General features: G+C 28.7%; 1 protein-coding gene and 2 long non-coding RNA genes across 3 annotated transcripts in view; 1 reads left to right on the forward strand and 2 right to left on the reverse strand.

Annotated features, from left to right (window-relative positions):
* The first annotated feature begins 14 nt into the window (after nt 1-14).
* Nucleotides 15-19,294, forward strand: part of LOC107440039 (alanine--glyoxylate aminotransferase) — a 22,925-nt gene continuing 3,645 nt past the window's right edge. The window contains exons 1-2 of the mRNA XM_016052820.4: nt 15-373; nt 18,395-18,477. Of these exons, the coding sequence (XP_015908306.3) occupies nt 194-373; nt 18,395-18,477 (263 nt within the window). The 5' untranslated portion in view covers nt 15-193. The remainder of the gene's footprint in view (nt 374-18,394; nt 18,478-19,294) is intronic.
* Nucleotides 3,793-5,107, reverse strand: LOC139427237 (uncharacterized). Its single transcript, XR_011638378.1, has 2 exons — nt 4,562-5,107; nt 3,793-4,162 (listed from the first exon to the last, which is right to left on the reverse strand). It is a non-coding gene; the product is annotated as an uncharacterized lncRNA (long non-coding RNA).
* On the reverse strand, nt 5,998-6,743 carry LOC122272276 (uncharacterized). Its single transcript, XR_006226900.2, has 2 exons — nt 6,174-6,743; nt 5,998-6,038 (listed from the first exon to the last, which is right to left on the reverse strand). It is a non-coding gene; the product is annotated as an uncharacterized lncRNA (long non-coding RNA).

Here is a 19,294-nt window from a genome sequence, read left to right on the forward strand (position 1 = left end):
ACTTTTGACTTTATGACTAGGTTTTAATATTTTGATAACCATTTTCTGTGTAATGGTTGCCCATTTGGCGACTGGTAATTGGTAATCTAGAGCTCTATATTAATCTCTTGATAATCATTAATTTCTCATTTAATTAGTTATTGATGCTTTTGCTCATTTTTTCAATGCTTATTTATGTAACTAATAAAAACATATGTTTTGTTTTAGATATCACCATACTGCTTGCATGAGTGTAATTTATGGTTTAAGAGAATCTTTATCTATTCTTGCAAAAGAAACTTTAGTAAACTGCTGGGAGAGACATAAATTATGTGCTCAATATCTGTATAATACTTTGGAAGAAATGGGGTTGGTTTTATTCATAAGAGATGAGGTATTTTTCTGTTTTTCATATACACAAATTATTTGTTTTTTAATAATAATTAGCTTTTGGTAAATAATTAGTATTAATCATTTTTAAAGTTTGCAACCAAACATAAACTAAAACTTTCTGTTTTTAAGAGAATTTTATCTGATATGTCATTTCGTGCATTTTTTGTATTTACATTGCTAATTTAAAATTAATTCTGCCATAGCTATAAAAATATAAAGCTCTTAATTAATTTAATATTCCATTTAAATCCTTTTCTAGAATATATCAGGGGTGCTACGCCTGCGCCATTTGCGACAAACTGAGACAAAACGCCATAACTGCGCCATTTTGCAACATTCAGCTCAGTTTCTGCCAAAGCTGCACCATTCTGAGACAAAACGTCCAAAATTTGACAAACCTGAATTCAGTTTCAAATATTAATCCGCATCGCCGTGAGTCATTGGAGAGCATTTTGCCGTTCACGCCTCCTAAATACGTCATTTAAATGTCAGAAATTCCGTTTGGTAAATCAGCTATTGGAATGCATATAGAATATGCGTTTCGTGTCTTCAATTGGATTATGTACAGCAGTAGCAATCAGTATCGTATTCACGTGATCTTGTAAAAAAAGAGGGTATTCTTCCCTTATACTATTGGTTATTATCTTGCTTTTTTTTCTTAGGAAACTGTACCGCTTTTTTCTCCCAATTTTTAAAATTTCCGATCATGTTCCAAAAACTAAAATTTTCAGGGAGTCCAATTAGAGAAACCCAAGCCGCCGGAACGATAGTCGGATTACTGCGACTTCCGCTATAGAGTGGAAAGGAGCAGGGCTAAAGAGAATACAAGGGCTAGTTCACTCCGCTCTTAGAGTATTTAANGTCGCAGGATCGGCGCGGCGAGAGATACCTCAAAGGAGTGAACCAGCCCTTCTATTCTCTTTAGCCCTGGGAAAGGAGTCCAAGCGTTTCGTTTCGACCGCCGATATTTGATTTTTTTTTGTTTAGCTGATTTTCGGAATTTTAAATATTAGGAACTGCGCTGGAATATGCTAAAATCGCGATTTTTAATCAGACGATTTTAATATCAATCATCGATTTTCGTATTTAACTGATTTAAAACTTATGTGTTGCGATTTTTTTACGCTATTTTAAAATCGTACTAGCAATTCCTATTCACTCAATTTAAAAATTCAATATCGCGATCTGTATTCTCGTGAGTTTAAATCCAACGTCGCGATTCGTATTCACGCATTTTTAAATACATTATTGCGATTCGTTATCACGCAGTTATAATATCAGATCTCGTTTTTCGTATTTGTACGCTATTTAAAAATTACTCATTGCGATTCGTATTCACGTGATCTAAAAATTATGCATCGTGATTCTTATTTAAGCGATTTAAAAATTCAATATCGCTATTTGTATTCTCGCATTTTTAAAATCCAACAGCGTGATTCTTATTCACGTGATTTTAAAATTCAAAATCGTGATTCATATTCACGCGAGTTTAAAATCCAACCGCACGATTCATATTCACGTGATTTTAAAATCCAAAATAGTGATTCATATTCACGCGATTTTAAAATCCAATATCGTGATTCATATTCACGCTATTTTAAAATCCAGTATCACGATTCTAGAAAGAAGTAGAATTCAGTTTTTTCTTGAATTAGTTACAGTAAAGATGTGATATATTTTTCTACAGTTGTTGCATTTAAACAATTACTAAGTGCATTCATAATTACATTTTATGATTGTATATTTAGCTATATAAATTAAAAGAACATAGCCAACTAACTGATTTTGTGAATGCAAGAAAATACAATCTACTAGTCAATGCCAATTAACTAAAAAGTTTACTCTTATACTTAATAAAGGATGCAAGTCATTTTAGAAAGAAAAGTATATTTATATGTGTCTTTTTAAATTGTTTATAATAGTTTTCATCTATTTCTGTTTTGATATAAGAAAGTATGTATGCTAATTTTTGGCTATTAAGTGCTCCCTAAAATTTTCTTGAAAAATTCCTACCTAAAATATTTCAAAATTTCACTGCACCTCCTGAATTCTATCAAAGAGTGGTTTTTTTTTGTGTTATTTACATTTTCTTAAACTCTAATTATTTAATTACTGAATTTTTCTTTTAATTATTGAAATCTGTAAACCTTCCATTGTAACTGAATAGTTATATATTTTGAGATAAAATTTGAGCTCAAAATAAAATGGGTATTTTCCCTTTTGAATTGCCAAAACTAAATAGATATTTCTTTTTAGAAAGGTTACACCATTATATTTTAAAAAATAAGAAAGTTAAAATTTACTTTGTAAAATTCTGGAACAGATACTATTCATTGGCATAAATGATAAATGCAATATACATATGAAAACAACAGTCTACAAAACAATTTTGTGGACTCTTACAATCAATCATATGCAGGTTTTTTAAAATCCTAGCAATAGTGAGTGTATGTATAATTGTAGTACTCCTAGTATGCTATTAATGGTTTTATGGATCCTGAAAATTAACTTTATATTGTTATCAAACTGATTAATAGTCATTTTAGCTGAGATTTTAGTCAAAAAATTTAGCTTTAGTCAAAAAATAATTTTAGCTGAGACAAACTGAGCCAAATAGAGATTTTAACTGAGACGAAATGCAATTTCTGGTGAGACAATTTGATATTTTGCGAGTAGCACCCCTGATATATTTTATTCTGAAGAAATGTTGTTTGGAGCTAAATTAAGGAAAAGAGAATGCAATGAGATATCCATTTAAAGGCTGTAATGATAAACATTATCAAATGTAACTAAGAATAGTACATTGCTTAAATTTTTGATTACCATAAGTTTTTAGTAGATCTTTAAACTTTGGCTGTGGAAAAAATAAGTATACTTTAATAATGTTCTTTCTCAACAACAGACTTTAAATAAGAATTCCGAAAAAGGTCTTTTATTGTGTAAGGGTTATTCTCACTGAAAAGGTATAAATAGACTAAAAAATTTTCTTAAATTAAAGTAATTAAAAAAGTGATAAAAATTACATAAATGCCTTTATTTATTTTTGTTATATGTCCTTATAATAATGGTCAAGATTTCTATTTTATTTTTTACAAGATTTAAAATATTTTAAATTCTGCCTTGTCCACGGAGGAGATGTAATAGTCAACGGAGGAGACATTTTATGTTATGAAATATAAAATGTCAATGAAGACTATAATTCATTAATTATTGGGTACAACTGATATGAGTTTAACATTAATAAGCAAATAATAAAATATTTCATTATTAGAGATAGAGCTACTTCCGATTAATCATGCTGCTATGAAAGGAAACATCCATTTTTTACCTAGGTGTACGATTTTTTAAGTAACTCTTACTGAATATTAATAAATTAAAATGTAAACACTATTGAAATAAAAATTCAGACTCCTCATGAAATTTGAGTGTTGAGGGTACTCCTTTATGAACATTTTATGCAAGGAAAGTAAACATACTGTCATCCAAATAACATTTTTGTTTTTTCTCTTTTCTTCTTGTTATTGTTTCTTTTTTCCCTGGGCACAAACGGCTTGCTGTATCAATTTCCAGAAATTTAAGTACATTAATCACGATTTTTCTGTTAAATCTTTTTCTGATACAGATTTTAAAGCTTCTTGCTCTTTTTTTTTTACTTTCTTCAAACAATATAGGGTTTTCTTTTCATTTCTGTCTAGCTTGTCTCATACTAAATTTTTTCTGTTCCCTTCTCTTTTGCATTTGAACATTTGATTGCTTTCTTTTTTTACATTTTGGTTTTGCCATTTTTTTCCTAAAATTTGAAGAGAAAAAAAATTTTAAACATCGCAGAAATTATTTAGAAGAATTGCCAATATTTACTTCTCCGATAAGAAAAAATTAAACTTAATTGATTTTCTTTAAAAATACAAACAAATTAACACATTTGTTCCATTTTAAAACATATCAATTAAAAGAAAATAGTTTTTTAATTATTAAAATTGTATTATGGTTATCTAACACATTGTCTCTTCCATTGACTGTGTCTTCTCCTCCGCGGACTTGTTATGTCCACGGAGGAGACAAAAACTAGTTCTTGAATTTTACTGATTTTTAATTTTAAGGTTACAAAAAGGGGGCAGTTCTTTTTATTAAATATACTATTTTCGCAATCTAAAATTCTTGTATCAGAAATAAAATAATTTTCTCTTACCTTCTTTATGATGTCCACGGAGCATACGGCGAGAACTTTGCCAAACCCCAGTTGAACACAACAATCCAAAACTGACACCAAAAGAGAACAAAAACAACTGATAGTTAACATTAGAAAATGGAATGGTTACCTTTCCCAGCAGCTGTCTTATAGGGATTTCGCATATGTTGCCCTTTATTGCATATTTACCGAACTATATTAATTGTCCATGGAGGGAGATTTAATTTTCGATGGACAAAGTTTACTAGTCATTTGTTTTATAAAAATAAATTAAAAAAAAAAATATTAAATAAAAAGTTACTATAAGCATTTAACTAGGTAAAACTACAAAAATCATTTAAATTGTTTAACAGTCATTAAAAAAATTTTTGTCACAGACTTAGGGACGTCCACGGAGGGGATTTTGAAGTTATGTTTATTAAAAAATAAGAATGAAATATTAAATACATTTAGCAGAAACGCATATGATTTGTTAGAACTTTACGAAAAATGATGAAGAAAAATATTAAGAAATCTGCTATATTTCCTAGTATTTATTACTAAGGGACTTAAAAAATCACCTTTTTGTGAGAATGACTCATAACTAAACCTAATTTTTGAATCGTTAAAACGAATTTTTGAAAGATAAAATTTTTTTTGAAATATGTATGAGAAAAGCTTCAGAATTGTTATAGACCAATTTTTGGAATAATCTCATGTTTGTTTAAAAAAATTCAAAACTCTCAATAAAAAAAAAAACTGTTGAAAATTATTTGAGACATAAAGACTATGCAATAAAAACAAACCAATCTAACATATTTCAACAAAGAATATAATGCAAACAAAAAATCTAACATACAAACAAGAATATAATTTTAAATATATAGTTTAAAATTGAAGTCAATCTATGAAGATGGTATCTAGCAGCATAGGTGTAATGTCGGAAGGGAGTCACAATGCCCCCTCAAAAGTTTTTCAAAACTTAAGAATCTTTTTTATTTTATTTCTTTTTTTAAAACACCAAAAAATTATTCTTAACATAAAAGTTTTATAACTTTAGATAATTTATCAATAATTAAATGAAATAATTCTATGTTTAGCATTTTTATGTAAGTGGTTTCTTAAAAACCATATTATGATTTTTAAAAAAATTATTTTGATTATTACTTAATGATTTCAGCATTAGTTTATAATAGTGATTGCTAGTTATTTTCCATAAAATACCAATAAAGCCCCCCCCCCTTACTTTTGAAGGAAGTCGCTGTGGTGTCGATGGGGGGGGGGTTGATANGGGGGGGGGGGGGTGAATAATCGGCTCTGAAGAAAATGCAAAGCATCGTTTTAAAAAAAAATCAACTATATTTGATTGAGCATTATTTAGCTTGAATCACAAAATATACAGTAAAAATAATCATTGCAAAATAAAGTAAATTTGAACTTTAATCATTAAAAACATACCTTTGCAGCAGTCCTTTATTTTCAAATTTCAGCGTGATTGCTGCACATGCAAATAGGTGAAAAAATTTTTAAGAAATATATGACAAAATATTTCATAAAAGAAAGATATTTTAATCTCTGTGAACAAGCAATGAATGTTCAGTCTCCATCTCCAAAATATTCAGAATTTTCTTACCCCTGTAGAACAATTCTAAGAAAGGTTAATTTCCTCTTACTTCTTATCTCTTCCATTCAATTCAATTGAAATGTCACATTCAACTCTCTCACCACCCCTTAAAATTTCCCCATTCTTACCAGTGAGTGTACATACCATTGGACCTTGACCTACAGGCAGCTTGGAGGAAATGTTGAACATGCCTTTCTTCCTAGCTGAGGAAGAGAGGGGAGGAAGAAAAGGATTGCTTCCCCTTCTCTTCCCACCACACTTAACAAACAACTGCACTTTTGTTAGCAATCTTCAATTCAGTGACTGTGATTGATTATCTACCTTTTCCCCCCACTCATTGTTCATTTACAGTCTAACACTAATCTTCTACCCTAAACACCAGGATAACTATTTTTTAGAAATTTTATGAATTTATTCTTAAAATAAGAACTTTTCTAAATTGCGTTGTAAAGAAGGGGCAGTTTTTTGGTACTGATTAGCAATCTGTATTTATGTGAAACTACAGGGAGTGCTTTCTCCAGTTGGGGCGTTCTATCAGTATTTTACAGTAGTTTAATTTATCCTCAATAAAAAATTTTAAATTACAATTATTTTCTATTAACATAGCATAATAATTCTTAAACATACCATTTACTTTTTGTAACTGTCAAAGGTTTTCAGTATGTTTAAAAGTTATTTTTGTCTTATAGCATTAAGAAGCAACTACCAGGTTGGTTGAAACTCTAAATTTATATTCTGATTTGTTCTAAGTATAAATTGATGAGTACTGCTGCTTAATATTCTTATAATTTTTAATCAATAAGTACCATTTCATATAAACTATTCTTTTTTGATTACGGATGAATTTCAAATCTAACGTACAAATTTTCTGCGTGTTTCAATAAAATGTGTTCTAAACTATTTTATTATAAATTTTTTTTCTTCTAAAACCTAGCACCGGATTTAGAGGAATGGATTGCACTAAATTCTCAAAAATATAAAAAAGTGGCACATAGGGAAAATTTTATTCTTTTAGACTTTAAGGCAATATGGTATCAAGAAATTACATTGTTAAATTATAAATAAAGTACATTATGATGGATCTGATTTTCTCAAAATCTACCCAGCAATAGTTAAGAACCATCAAAATCTGTAAAAACATTTTTGGCACTGTGAGTAAAGTGATCATATCACTAATTGCAAACGTAGATTAATTTTATTTTATGACAATTAGGATTCTAGATTTTGTACTATTTTTCAATCGCAGTTAATGTTTCAAAATTAAAATGAAACATAATTTCTATAAAAAGTAAATATTAAAAATTACTAGGAATAAAAGTCTATAAAACCGGTGAATTGAAAAAAATTTATTGATTGTTTAAAAATATACTTAATAACTGGAAAAAAATTTAATTTTCATTTTAGCATACTTGAAATAGAATTGTACATCAATCTTAACCTTGACAGGAAGTGGTTATAGATCAAAATATTTTACCATGACTTTTTTTTCTTTTTTTAATTTTATGAAAATAAAACATTTAAATTCAGACGCCATGGTTTCACAATGTGGCCCGATTACATTACAGAATCAGTCATGCTCCATAAAAGAAATTAATTATTACCAATATAATAGTAATTAACTCCTGTTATGTACAGAAAATTACTATTGAAATTAACGATATTTTTATAGTTTTTTCTGTGTATTTAGAGTTTTAATTTTAATATATATATTCTAAAAAATGAATGAGAAAAAACAAAACAAATGTGTCTCCCTCAAAAATTTATTTTATTCTTCGTCTATGTCCAGAAGACTTTAAAAAAATACAACTTTGAAAAATGAAAACCTTTGAAGTTTTTTCACACAATGAACTGTTAAGAATTATGCAGAATTTAATAGCTAAAAAAATAGTTAATAAAGTGGAATACTCATCTATTTTTCTTGCCAACATAGTGTTACCTGGTTTGTAAACATACTAGTTAGCCCAAATGAAGAAGAGAACTGTAATTAAGAATTTGGTTGGGTGCAGTTGCTTGTGAGAGAAGGGGATTTCTTTTGTGCAAAATGAAGAAATCCTTTCATTGTTATTTCTTTGTCTAAATTTCAAAAATGTGCCTAGATTTTCTTTTACTATAATTAGCATTAACATCAGTGCCGTAACTTCACCCCTCGGGGCCCAGGGGCAAAAAAGTTTTTTTGGGGGGTCGGGGGCCCTTTCAAAAACTTTCAGTACTCCATCTCTAATCGTCATTTTAGCTATTTTTGTATTATGTTAGCGAATATATTTATGAAAACAAGTTATTTGTTCGCATATAAATTGGATTACAATACATCGTAAGTTTTCTACATGGCAAAATACAAACTTTCAGCGAAATCGATTAATCCTGAGAAATTAAATTTAAAAAAAGTCATACTTATAAAACTCGATTTCACAGGAACTAATACACTATTCAACCAATTTCGCTCAAATTTGTATTTTCCATGTGGAATTAGATACTTTAAAATGATACAAAAAAAAAACTATATGCTTTACGATTCAAAAGTTTTCAGAGTATTATTGTCCCAAAGGGGACTGATCGTTAAGACCCGGTTCCTAGCAGACCACCGAAGTCAAGCATCACTGGCTGTGGCCAGTGTGCGGGTGTGTGACCACTTGGATCAGTGTGCGTAAGGACCGAGGGTGTGCAGTATTGGTCCTCGTTAAACTGTTCTACGATAAAGTGCTCGACTTCGCGTGCAGGTCGCCTGGCTACCGAAGAGGGGGTGACATCACAGAGGATCAAAACTCGAGGGATGTTTCCCAGACCGTCGCCAATAGCCTATTGTGTAGCACTAGTGCGACGTAAATGATCAACATCAGACTATTATTAAATAAAAAAATAATAAATATTTACTAAAAGTTATTTTTTGCATGGAATTATCTTTAGATAACAGAATTTTATAATCGTGTGCAAAATTTTTTCAATTCCCTTAAAAAGCTCTCCATCTGTAGTGAAATACAAAAAAATAAAATTAACATTTGGGGGTTCAAACTTCGGATAGCTCACCCGACCCAACTATTGGGACCATATTTCCCAGATTACAGCTACCTCCTATATTACGGTGGTTAGAAAATCGAATCTGTTGAAAAAAAGGTATGTTTATTCAGAGAAAGTATGTTTTTGCGTCTGATTGGGTAACTTAAAATAAAATATCGAGCACAAATTAAGTTGCATATTTGATGTCACACCCTCATTATTAAGATGGAGTCCTAGAACGTGAAGATTCCATCATTAAATAAAAAGTTATTCAGGGTGGTACTTTCTTGGTTCTCTGTACGTAAATGTTACCAATTTACGACATCTCACCGAGGAAATATGACAAGGGGAAAAATAGCTACGTTGTCTATTCCTGTCCCCCTGTCATGTTGTCTACTAAATATTATGCTAATCATAAAATACTATTTTATAAATCTGTTGAATCCGGTTACTATATCGTTAGGATGGTCTTTCAAGACAAAACCATAATAAAAATGAAAATCATTTTTTGTTTCAAATCTGAAAGTTTTTGATCGCGTTATGGAAACTGAAGGAAACTATAGACTTTTTTTTTTCTATTTTCTTATCAGCACATATATCTACATTTCAAAAAGTCCTAATTGAAAAAATATTCAGAAATTTTTTCTCTATATAAATCAATTAACAAAAACAAAGTTGCCTTACTCCAATATGGACAGGTCCCTAGAAAATCGTTCTTGAATATTTGGCCTATGTATTCATGACGCCATGTAATCATATGTGACAAAATTATGAGAAAGAGTAATAGTTTTTTTTATGAAAGAAAAACGAGAAAAAGTCGAAGCATATTTGCTAATTAAAAAAAAAATTATTTTTAATGGTTTGTCATGGCAATGAATTTTAATTGCTACGGATTTCTAAGCTGATGGTCATAGCTTTTTTATTAAATTAAATGCGTTCTTTTATTAAATAAAATAGGATTTTTTTTAATATAAAATAAAGATTGCATTTCATTTTTTAATGAAAACAAAGTTGTTGAAAACCCTGAAAATTCGAAGTTCCAATCTAAAAAATTTAAAGGTCTTAATAATTTGAAAAATATAAAAAAGGAACACAATCCATGCACACAATAAACAGTAAAATTACCAATTAAAGTATTTACTATACAAATTAAATTTTAAATACGAACATAAAAGAAAGCAATTTTTATTTTACCATTCTTATAAAAGAATTCGAACCGTATATAAATATAAAATTTAAATGTATTAAATGAGTTAATGCAAAAATTTACTTACCTCCTTATAAATAAATTTACATTTGGTTTTCTTGTTTTCCAAAGAAAAGTTTTATTAAGAATGGGAATTATTGATATCACGATTTATGTTTGAAAAAAAGGAAGTTGCAAATAATTTCAATAACTTTTAATTAAAGTTAAATTTTAATTTCAAAAATTGAATAAAATAAAAGCTAACAGAAAATTTATATCTGAATTAAAAATGGTTAATTTAAATGACGCAATTAAATGAGCTAAAAACTGGAATTTAGCTGGAACGTTTTACGTTTGCCGCAGAAAAAATCTCTTGACAAAATGACCTAAGTAAATGTCAACAAGAGTCATCCCCTTGGATCCCTTAAAAGCTTACATCTGTTTTCCTAGAACATCTAGATCAAGGGTCGCCAAACTTTTTTGATCATCGACCCCTATATAATTTTTCGAAATCTCTATCGACCCCCACAAAAGTAATTTTCTGTTAGTTAAAATAAAACTCTATTAGATACTGTGTTTGTACATTTATTTCATGATTTTAAACATTTATTAAAGTAATAGTACATTGTGTAACAATAGTTTTATGAAAAATACATTAATATTGAAATTTAAATACCTTATTATTAAATTAAAAGTAATTATGCATAAGTAGATATAATAAGTAAAGTAACTAAAGATTTAATGCTTCTTGATCAATGAGATGGGTGTGCCTGGTGTTTTTTTTTCTTTTTCTTTTTTTGCAAGGTTCGCTATATTGCGTTTAAAATTGGTCAATTTTAATTTTCGTCAAAATTGGTCAATTTTGTAATTTTTGTAAAAAAATACAAAGTGGGCTATAGTTTTGTCGTGGACTGTACTAATCCGTATTATTAATGCTTACCTTCTCTTTGTGCATTGATAATTAAAATTGATATATAAACTAAACTAATGGTTTTATCGAAACAATAACTAATTATCCAAAACCATAAAAGTTTTAATAACGACACTGCAAATATTCAACACAGTTTGCAAAGATAGCTGAAACTGCGTATGATATTTACATTTGTAACGTCAATGCTAGTCACACGTGACATTTGGACAAGCGCACATAAGCATATGACTTATAAACTGCGCTGAGTTCGTGCCACTGCGCGGTGGTACGTAAATACTTGTTTCACCCCAATAAATATACTCTTATAAATTTATGTCTTATAAAGAAACTGATATTGAGTCAATTATAAAAAAAAAATCACAAATTTTATATACTTAATTAGGTATGTGTGATTTGCGTATTGAGAACTGTTTTTTTTCCCGACTTTTCCGATTCGGATCGACCCCCATTCGCCTCCCTGTCTCAGATCGACCCCCGCTTTTGTTAAATAGACCCCTGGGGGTCTATATAGACCACTTTGGCGACCTCTGATCTAGATAATTGCTAGTTTAAGACAACTAAAAGGACATGGAGGTACTGTAAATATCTGACATTTTATAAAAGCACAAATGAGTCCAGGGTCATAAATATTATAAGGCAATTTAAAGAAGCAAAATATCATTTTCCCAAGGTGTAAAAGGAGATGGCTATTTTTTGAGGAGTCAGATAACTGTGGGTCAACTCTGTGGGTGGTATGAAGGTTTTAACACTTCATACCACCCACAGCCACCAACAGATGCTTTTAAATCGTCTCAGTGTTGGATGCATTTTTCAGGATGCAAAACAGTGGTACTTATTTTAGTTTTCTAAACACTTGTTATGCTTTTTTATGATGTTCTCCTCTTCTCTTCTCGTGTTTTAGTTTTAAATTTTATAATAATTTTAAATTTTTTAATAAATTGAAAGTTGTAATATGTAGAAAAGAATTGAAACAGAACCGAAGTATTTCTCTTGTGGCGGGGATTTCTACTTCAATTTGGAATATAGCTAGTAAATTGGAAAAAAGGTGGTTTCTTTTTCTAAAATTCTCAATTCTATTTTATTTTATTGTAGCGTATGCCAAATTTTCAGAAGGGGTGGCGCACATTATCTTCCATCTCAATTAAATTTCAGAGGAAAATAAAGTTTTCGATTTGGAAAATAGCTTTAAAGTCGAAAATAAGAGTTAAATATAAATTTCATCTGACTTTATTCCTGCGAATGTCTGAATTTCAGAACAGGTGAAGTACATTCGTCGCCCCCTCTCTTTAATTTATGAGGAAAATAAAATTTTCTTTTTAGAAAATAGCTTCAAAGTTTTTTTTTTTTTTAAAAAAGAAAAAAAAAATTTTTTTTTTACTATTTATTATTTTAAATGTCTAAATTTCAAAAGATACAAAACACATTTTAGCCCCCCTTCAAATGAAAATAAAGTTTTCTATCCCCTTACTATAATTTAAGAGGAAAATGAAGCTCTCTATTTGGAAAATAGCCTCGAAGTTATGAAACAAAACGATATTTTTCTTCTAAAACTTCCTACTCTACTTGATTTTATTCTATTAATGTCTAAATTTCAGAAGATGAGAAGCAAATCCCCCCCCCTCACTTTTATTTCAGAAGAAAATAAAGTTTTCTATTTGGAAAATAGATTCATAGATGACATTTTTTTTAGTTACCAATTTCTATTATTTTTGAGCACTTTGAAATTTCAAAAGGGGCGAAACACTATGTTTGCCCCCTTACTATTTCGGAAGAAAATAGAGTGAAAATTGGAAGTAAAATATTTTTTCCACTTTTACTTTACTTTTCCAAAAGTCAAAAAACACATTAATCGCTTATAACAAAATAAAGTTTCCTACTTGATGTATAACTTCCAAGCTGAGAAAGAATAGCTTTTTTTTTTCCTTCTCTAAATTTACCTATTTTAATGGACTTCGTCTTGGCGAATAACTAAATATCAGAAGAGGCAAAGCACATAAATGTTAGAAGAATATAAAGTTTTCTTATTTCAAAAATACCTTCAACATTGAAAAAAAAAAAATTCAAATGACCGATTTTACTTTATTTTTGAGAGTGTCTAAGTTTCAGGAGGGGCGAAACGCATCGTTTGCCCCATCACTTAAATTTTAGAGGGGCCCCTCTGTCTCCCCCTGGTTGGCACGCCACTGGGTCTGACAGGAAACAACTAAGTAAACCAGAAGTGCAGTATACCGAAAGTGTTAACAATCAACTACATGCAGCTGTGACCTTTCCCATTCTCTGCAAAGCATGTTTGTTCTTTTGAGAAAGGGAAATAATTCGCGAAAAGGTGTTTTACCGTTTTTTACCCTTCCCTTGTTATAGTAGGTACGTAATTACAAAAAAGAACATTTTCATCACAATTTCTTTCCTACATATATATAATTAGAGTACTGTATTTTGAAAAAACATGATGTGGTCTCGTCATATGGGGCCCCCTTGACCGTCGGGGCGGTGCCCCGGCGTAGTTACGGCCCTGATTAACATAGAATCTATGAAGAGCAGCAAACTTTAATTTGTTTATTTGAAACCATACCAGCTCTAAATTCGAATTAAAATAGTTTAATTTTAGTTTAATGATGACTTCTAAGGGAAAACTAAACTTCATAAATTTATGTAAATTGGCTTTAACGAATTCTTTTAATTATGTATATTCCTGATGCTGTGCAAAAATGAGAAAATATCATCTCATTCCTTATATAAAGTAGATATTTTGCATCCTGTTTCAGATATTTAATAGAATCGAATCCTTCAGGTACAGGTGCGAGTGCTGTGGACATTGTATTATTTTAAGGTACTAGGCATTGTTTAAGCAAAAAAAGAAAATTATTTCTAAAATCCTGCAGTGACATACCACTTAACATATTACTGTTAACGCAGATAATATCTAAAACTTACAAGATTACAAAGCAAATTATTGCAACTATTTGATAGGTATATAGAAGAGTTTAAAAACAGAAAATTAAAAACTTTTATTTGTGCTTAAAATTATATTTTACTATTTTTCTGAAGAAATTGTTACTAATACAATATGAGATTAATATGATAGTTTTGATTTGAATTAATTTCTTTATGGAAAGTTCAACTAGATCACTAGCTTACTGTCACAGAGCAACAACAACGCCAGCTAACGACCCCACACCTATGCTAGACAAAAGGCATCTTACAAAAAAATGGTCCCTGCCAGAGAGGTTGTTAGTGAAAGATAGTATATTTTAGAAAGTTAAATTAGAAAGGTTGCAGGGGGTGGACAGAAAAAGTTAAGTCTTTCAAGAAGAGTAACAATCAAATTGAATAGTGGCTTGTTGTATTTTCCTTGGATTTTTGCTTACTGTATCAGAGCATGGTTAAAAAGATTCTTTTGTGTTACTTTTTCAGGCTGTGTAGCATTTTTAAAAAGTGTTAAAAGGTGCTTATTTACATTTTTCAAAGCCCTTAAAGGTGCTTTATTTATTCGTGGTTTGTAAAAAGTGCTTAATTTTCTATCTTTTTAAAATATATTTTTTCTTTGCCATATCGTTTGTCGTTCTAAATTACAAAAAAATTCAAGTTTTTCACAATTTTTTCTACAATATTTATCAGAAACTAGTTATTTTATCATGATTATGTGAAATTTTCGAAATTTTTTTTGAATTTTATTGATTTTATGTTTATAAATTAAGAACTTTAAATGATATGAAAAAATAATTTTTATTACGGCACAGATCCTAATTATGATTTTTTTTTGGAAAGTGATTAAAAATATATTTTAAGTGCTTAAAAAGTACTCAAAAGGGCTTATTTTTTGTTGAAAAATCTCTCTACTCACCCTGTTTTTACTTTTGCTATTTTTAACATATTTAAGATATTGTTATTTTTAACATATTTTTATTGTTATTTTTAACATATTTTTGATATTTAAGACAGTTTAGAGGCCATGTCAAAATACTTTATAGGTCACTTTTTATCTGTGGAAGATGTGCATTACTGGTTGAAAAATATAATACTTTAAGCTTGGTTAATTATTTACACGGTTTATTGAATATACAAAAATGTACCATGCGTTGAAAAACGAGATTTGAGAAAAGTTTTATTGAATTCATTAGCATTTTAGTAACACGCAATTCTGTCAAATAGTTTTAACTTAGTAGATAATTTTTGTTAAAAAAAAAAAACTGTTTTAAAAATGTGTTTTTACTCAGTGATGTGCATTTAATAGATTAAAATTTTAGTTGAAAGAATATTCTAAGATAGACATATTTTTTGTTTGCTTTCAAGTGAAATAATTGGACAAATATTTTATAAAACATAATTATATAAACAATTTTATTTCACCTTAAGTTGGCACTGGAGAGAAAGGTAGGCAGACCGGATTACAGACGTTGTCATGGAAACTGGGTTACTCTTTAAGTCGGTTGAGGGATGAGGTAGCAAAAAAAGGAGAGAAAGTGGCCAGTATTGGCGTTTAAAAAAGCAAAACGCCAATGTTTTTTTTTTTTTTTTTTTTTTTTTAAACCGAGAATCGTACTAAAATTTTGAACAGAATACAGAAAAGAACACGATTTTTTCGAGCATTTCTAATAATTATTATTTTAAGATACTAGTTGTAAGCTAATTTCTTAATTAGTATTTCAGAAGCAGATTTTCTTATTATGATTTTTTTAACTAAACTAACTTGTAAACAATAGAAGAAAAAAAATATATTTGAAAAGTTTTTTTTTTTTTTTTGCTGAAATTTAAGCAAAAAAAGGAAATGCATAGATGCGCATAAATACGTTGTTTCAAATATTTATTTTTAGATGCTTACTTTTTGTAGCACATAGCTTTTGTATTAATTTATCCCACATTGGTGTTTTGTGGGGGAAGAAAAAGTCAACATAGGCAGGGAATCATTTATCATGAAAAATATCATACCTATGTTTTTTAATATTTACTGTTCTTTTTTTTTCTTCTTTTTTTAATATATATATATATAGAGGCGTAAACTGGNATATATATATATATGAATAAAGAATTAAATTTTTTTTTCAGAAGTTCTTTTTTGTAATATAAAAATAAATTTTTTATGAAATATATTTGCTTCTTAGAGACAAAAGAACTTACCCAAAAAAATAATTCTCAAAAATTGAATTTTTGGTATTATCCACATAGGGAGCGCGTACTGCATGTACGCCCCTCCCCCCTATATTTGCAGCTGCCATATCCCACCCTCTCAGACTCAACAGGAGCTCATTGACCTGTCCTGGTGGTTATCATGTTATTCATTTAATATTTTAACAGTTGACAGTTCCTTCTGCAAACTTTTTGTGGACTCGCCCTGAATTGAATTCAATCTACAATGTCTTATCAGGAGAAATTCTACTTAGGCGCATTTTTTCAAAAGAAAATACATATTTTAAAATATCAGAATCTTCCCTTGCTTTTCAGGATCTTTGCGGGTGAAAGTTGGCTTAAGAGATAAATCCGTATAATTAGTTATTTAAGTATAGTAGAATTAGCCTGGAAATATTTTGTCAGATACTGAAATATCTTAATATTTTCTACATAAGAGAAAGAATTTCTCAGCTTTTTCGGCTTTGTATTTCAAAACTAATAATTAAAATATTGACTGGTTTAAATTGACCCTCCGATGTTAAAAAAAAATTATGATTCATATTTTGTATCTTTTTTTGAAATTATTTCAATTCCTATACTTACACTTATATTATGGAATTTGTATTTAAGATAATATTTAAAAATCCCTTTAATTAAACAAAACTAAAAATCTTAAATTTCCGCCATCACATTATTGAAGTTCCTATAAAAAGCGAATTGTACTTCAGAGCTACACATGGCGCAAAAGACACAAAATTTGAATCTTTAAGGAGATTGAATAAAGCGAAAACAATTTTTACTTTTGTCGTAAAAAAATATTAAAATCACATGTTGAATTAGCTACACAGCAAATATGCTCAACTGTCATCAGTTTAATAATATTCACCTGTCTATTTTTTTTTCATTCATTCTGACGGGAAAATTTTTTTTAATGAGGTTAATGTTTAGAAAATTAAATAATCAAATACAATTTTACTATACTGGTTTAAATTAGTTTTTTTTTTTCATTTATGAACATGGTTTGTTGATTTAAATCAACTTGATTTAAATCGCGATTTGAATGATTTAAATCAAATGATTTTTTTAAAAAAATCATTGATTTAAATCAACTGATTTTTTTACATATATATTGATTTAAAAAAAAGCAGTGTTTTAAATTATTCATACTTTTATTATTTCTTTTCTAAGTTTTAAAATTCGTTTTAAATAAATTGCTGCATTAATTAATTTTAGCTAACGAAATTACTTTCTTTCTTGGTATGTGTTAGATTCCAACACATTTCAAATTACATTTTTAAAAATCTTTTGATTTTTGAGATTGAAAGTACAGATTAAAGTAAACATTTAAGTTTTTTTCTCATAATATATTTACAGTATCTTTGGCATTATCAGATTTTCTATAAAGAAATATTGTGAAAAAAAATTTCAATTAGTACATAGAATTTTTTAAAAACTTTTTTTAATGAATGACTACACTTATAAACTCAATCTGATACATTTATTTTGTCAATTTAAAAATCAAAAGAAAAAAAAAGAAATCACAATTTAAAATTATGGTCAAAAAAATTAATAACTTTAAAAAACGAGCTAACAATAACTAACCAGTAAAAAACAGCAAATTAACAGTTAATAACTAATTAAAAACAAAGCAAATCTGGCTGACCAGTGTATAAACTTAACCAACGCGCCAACTCCTTGGCCTTGAAAACTAATCCGTCGCCAAACTAAAACACCTCTTTCTTCTTTGTACATTCGCATTACTGAGAAGTTATTTATAAGTTAAATACATTTAAACATGAAAAACTTCGAATGTATGCTTGAAGATAAACTTTTCTTATTATACAAAATTTATTTATATTTGAACGCGCATTTAAGCTGCAATTAATTTCAAAATAGAGAAGAACTACTTTTCAAAAGCGGAGTATTACATATCCTACCTTTCCCTGCAGTGCCAACTTAAGGTGGAATGGACTATAGCTAGTAACTAGAATTTTCATTAATTTTTATCAGGTATATCGTTTACCATCTGTCACAACAGTAAAAATCCCAGCTGGAATTGATGGACAACACATTGTTAGAGAGATGGAGGAAAAGTAAGTTATAAAGTGTTTCTTTTTGCAAATTGTTTTTTACTGTACCCTAATTTTTTTTTGTATAAAGTTTTAAGTGGATTATTTAATTTTATCAAGTAAGAATGAATCACTAAATTTGTATAAAAATACTTAGTGTAAGACTTTAATATGTGTTTGCATTGAATTTTAATAAGTTACTAAAAAAAAAAAAAAAAAAAAAAAACTGGGAAAATATAATAATAAATTTAGTACCTTGTAAAATTATATTTTATAAAATAATGAAATTTCATTTACATATAATAATAGAATTTTTGAATTTCTTGAAGTATAAAACAGTTTATAATTTCCAACGTAAATATTTGTGGCTAGTCATTTATTTCATTTTTAACATTCAATTTTAAAAGTGTTAAAAAAAATATTTGTTAAAGTTAGTATTAAAAAAACATGTGTTTGTATGATTCTTTGAAGGATTAACATTATCAAATCCTTATAAGGAAAGCGGTTTTAAAAAAATCTAGAAAACTCATACATATTCTTGATGAAACACTTAACAGGGAAAAAATTTTGGGATTTCATTTAAAGTATGTTCAGCATTTCACATTCTCTCTTGGCAGGGAAAATATCAAGATCATGATTTCTATCCAACAGGAGTAGGAAATTTTTCTTTCTTAAAGCTGATTATTTGGACCTTTTTTAAAGTTAAAAAGGTTTATGGTATAGGGGAAAGTCGGGTAGCCCTGCCCAGCGGGTACCCCCGCCCACTGTCAATTTCATATGTATAGAATATTTTTTCAAGTCAATGGGCCATCGGACATTAATAGGCTTGCTAGAAAGGAAT

The sequence above is a fragment of the Parasteatoda tepidariorum genome, chromosome X2 (assembly GCF_043381705.1).
Source record: "Parasteatoda tepidariorum isolate YZ-2023 chromosome X2, CAS_Ptep_4.0, whole genome shotgun sequence".
Lineage (NCBI taxonomy): Eukaryota > Metazoa > Arthropoda > Arachnida > Araneae > Theridiidae > Parasteatoda > Parasteatoda tepidariorum.